At 40.1% G+C, this 3824-nt stretch overlaps 1 protein-coding gene across 1 annotated transcript; it reads left to right on the forward strand.

The window, feature by feature from the left end:
- Window positions 1-719: 719 nt before the first annotated feature.
- On the forward strand, window positions 720-1924 carry LOC110301000. The gene is made up of 3 exons (XM_021171210.1): window positions 720-783; window positions 1198-1332; window positions 1764-1924. The coding sequence occupies exons 1-3, from the start codon at window positions 720-722 to the stop codon at window positions 1922-1924; spliced, it is 360 nt and encodes a 119-aa protein (XP_021026869.1).
- Window positions 1925-3824: the final 1900 nt, after the last annotated feature.

A 3824-nucleotide genomic window follows, 5' to 3' on the forward strand; every position in this document is an offset into this window, starting at 1 on the left:
GAGAGAGAGAGAGAGAGAGAGAGAGAGAGAGAGAACGAGAGAGAGAGAGAACGAGAGAAATGGAGGAAGAAAGAGAATAAGAAAGGAAAATATGCCTCGAATAAGGGTCATGGTTTCATTAATGCTTTTTGTTTATGTTTACTTGAGAAAGGTTGAATTGTCTCTACTTTATACCTTTAAATTCCCTATTCTGTAGGTTGCTCAGTATGATATGGGGATCATAATTACTTTATTATCTTGATCTGAATTTGTAATTTCCTGCCTTATTTTTGACTTGAAACTCTGAAGTAAGCTTGGTCTTCTCTCTTCATGGAGCCTTCCCATTTTTTTAGCTTAATGTTATATGATGTGATGGGCTTGGGAATCTACTGAACTACTTGTGTGCCATGCACTTGGAAGTCTGTAAGATAAAGTTATCATTTCTCCTCCCTCCCTTGAACCTGGGATTGTCTCTTGCCAATGTTATTTTCCTTTCAACATCCCAGATTGCTAAAAGGGTTAGAGGAAGCAGAACACCCACTCTCCACAGGCAGAGCCTACCAGCAATAAATGGGCCTCATTGTTCAGAGTCCATGACATCACTCACAGAGTGGGAGTCCAAGAAAAAGTCCCAGCCCCAGCTCCATTTCACATCCTGCCCAGAGCACAGTTCCTGAGCACTTGTTGAATACTGAGTTTATATCTCATCCCTCTTTTTTTTTATTGTTTTCCCCAAACACATGGACTGGCTACTGTTTCTCTTGCTTCCAGGAGTACTGATTTTGTACAAGTCTCATTCAATGGGTGAGTGTAATGGCAGGGAAACAAAGGAAGCAGAGCTCTAGAGTATGGGAGTAATGTCCCCAGCATCATGATTGGAAATGGCAGGAGCTACAAGAACAGCATTAGATCCAGGTCTCCAAATTTTCTATCATAATCCCATTTCCCACCTTGGAAGATTTTCCTGGGCATCTTGATGTCCAATAACTTCACTAGAATCTAGTTCTAGGGAGGTATTGTGATAGACTCAGGGGGGAGTTAGGTGGGGATGGTGATACAAATCATCAAGGGAACACAAAATTTCTCTCAACTGAGGTACAAACCTTGGCAAGCCGTTAAAATGAGATCTCTTCTTTCTTTGTCCCACTGCATTCTTGGATTTTTTTCTCAACAGTGCCTCCTATCCCATTGCTATGATATAATGTCTATGCCTTATAGGGGAACCCACTTTTTGTACTTCCTGTGATGAATACGTTGACAAAACCTGTACAAGAAACTTGGGGGTCTGTCATGCCAGATATCCTGACTTTGCATGCCAAACCAAAGAAGTATATATTCAACTTAACACTGGAGGTGAGGTGAAGGAAAGAGGAGGGGAAAGAGACTGATTTTATGACTTTACTTATGAAGAATAGGAGCACTAGATCTGGACTCATGTCTGCTTGTGGCATCAACATTGCCATTGACTTAGTTGATGGTATAGGACATGCTCCTTCCATCCCTAGTTCAAAGTTCTCATCTATAAAATGATTTATTTTACTAGGTAGATTTCAAATTACTAACCATGTCTTTTCTTTATGGACTTAAACTAACATATCAGTCTGATACATCTCCTCTGTAATAAATGTGTGTGCTGTGGGCAGGGATAGGTTATCTTGGGAAGATACCTTTTTTCTGTGGTAGAGTCTTTAGTTTCAAGCTGGAAGGGGAAGGATGGACAACTCATGTACATTTACTCTCATTGGTAAAGCCTGCATATTTATGTCAATGCCCTATTTCCTTAGAATATCTGTACAAATATTCTGTCTTGGGCTGTCCAAGAAGATGTGCGGAGTATGTACGCTTCATCAAGTTTGAGAAAAACATCTTCTCCTGCTGCAATGAAAGCTACTGCAACAGTTTTTCATCAAAAGATACTCAGTTCAAAGAAAATAATTTTATCTAAGCTCCTCTTTTGGCTTGCAGAATCCTCCTGCTAGCCACATCCTATTCCTTCCTTCCTGAACAAGCTTCAATGTTTGGAAGTTTCTTCACTCCCATCCAACACCCACAGTCTGCTGAGAGCTAAAGGGCACAAGACAAATGAGCCATGGAAAGAGGAGGTGGTGGAACTTTGAAATGCAACCTGGGCCCCTGTCAGATTCAGTAGGCATCAAGTTATAATATTCTGATTGGACCCAAATCATAAGTTCAAGTGTGCATGTTTGGGAAGGGGATTATGTTGTGTGGGGATATTTGTTACAACACACATAAGTTATCAAACATTTTATAATAAATAATATGAACATATGCAGAGGATTCATGGGCTGTTTCCCTAGCAGACCAGATAAAAAGGAGAAGACTGTCTGCTGAAAGTGGTCTGTCAAAGGTTCCCCAAATGTCTAGGATCCTAAATTCTCTTATATCTGATAGAACCTGAGTTAGTGAATTCTTTGTTTCTGAGCATTATAGATTAAAACGTGAAAAGATTCCAAGGTAAAACCAACACAAAGTTTATTGGCAAGTATTACAGAATCTGAATAGAGAGAGGCCTCATCACTGAGTACTACTGATTCTAAGGGGCATTGGCTTTATTTTGGGCTTGGTAGTTCCCTCCAGTGATCTTATTGTTCAATTGGACATAAGGTGTGCATGCATTACCTCTGAGTGTAGAGATCAGGCTCTCTGCTTCTTTCCAGGAGCTTGGAAACAGCTGCACTAGGATCCCTGTCTGGAAAAGCTATGATAGTGGTTCCTGTCCTAGTGCACTGGACAGAGCTCAGTCTAAAGTTAAAACTAAAGGTCTGCTCCATTTTCTTTAAGCACAGTTTTCCCTGGGAATGCGTATTGCTTTCAAAATTTTCCATAGCTGTCATTTTCACTAAGAAGTGACTCCAGCTTATTGTCTAAGCTGTAAACTCCACCTTAACCTATTGTATGTATCAGTCAGTAATCTCTTGTATTGAGCTGTGTTTCTTTCAACTCTCTTGTGGCTTTTGTAAAAACTTCCTTTTGCTTTCCTGCAAAAATTCTGTTTTGGATGAAACAGATATTAATGCCTTCCACCACTGCTTTAAGTATACTGATTCATTAGGAGAAATACACACAAAACAAGACTTTGTTCAAAATCAACAAAAATGTAAAAAAAAAAATTTAGACCATTTTTAAGACCCTTTCCCCCCTGACTGAACAATTTTTTGGCTTTTGTAGACCTCTGGTCTACAAAACCCAGAAAGTTCATTTGTTTGTCTGTTTTCTGGGGGGGGGGTCACAGCACATGGAGATTCTGCCTCTTTGCTGCTTTCACTTCTGAAGTCAGACATTAAACAGTTAACAAAGAAGGGACTCCAAAGGCCAAAGGACTCCACGGTTCTCAAAGCTCCAATTCCAGTTTTCTGGGATTTTCTCTGCTATGCCTTTGTTTCCCAGTGTAGAATTTTTAGGAAGAAACCATTTATGCCCATGAATCATCTTTAGAGCCAGAGGTTTGCTCTATTACTGGCATTTTTACATCTGGGTTAATTATTTCAAAGGTTCCTTGAGTTCTCTGAAATTGTGAGGGTTCTGGATAAGTCCAAGTTGGGACATACCTATCTTAAGACAAACTGGCCAGAAATATGGAATTCAGTGACACCCACAGATGTACATCTTGCTTTTTCCATGAAGGTTTTTTTGCATCTATATTACCTGGAATGACTGATATTCAATGTCTATCTTACATGTTGAGAAGTGAGAGAGTTCCCAAGTCTTCAGAGCTACTCACCCAGTGCTCTACCAGCATTCTTGAGAGGGATAGGAAGCTTCCCTGGGTTAATGTCCTGAGTGAAATAACTACTGTCACAGACTCTCCTAGTACAAAGTGCCCT

This window comes from Mus caroli, chromosome 9 (assembly GCF_900094665.2).
Source record: "Mus caroli chromosome 9, CAROLI_EIJ_v1.1, whole genome shotgun sequence".
NCBI classification, from domain to species: Eukaryota; Metazoa; Chordata; class Mammalia; order Rodentia; family Muridae; genus Mus; species Mus caroli.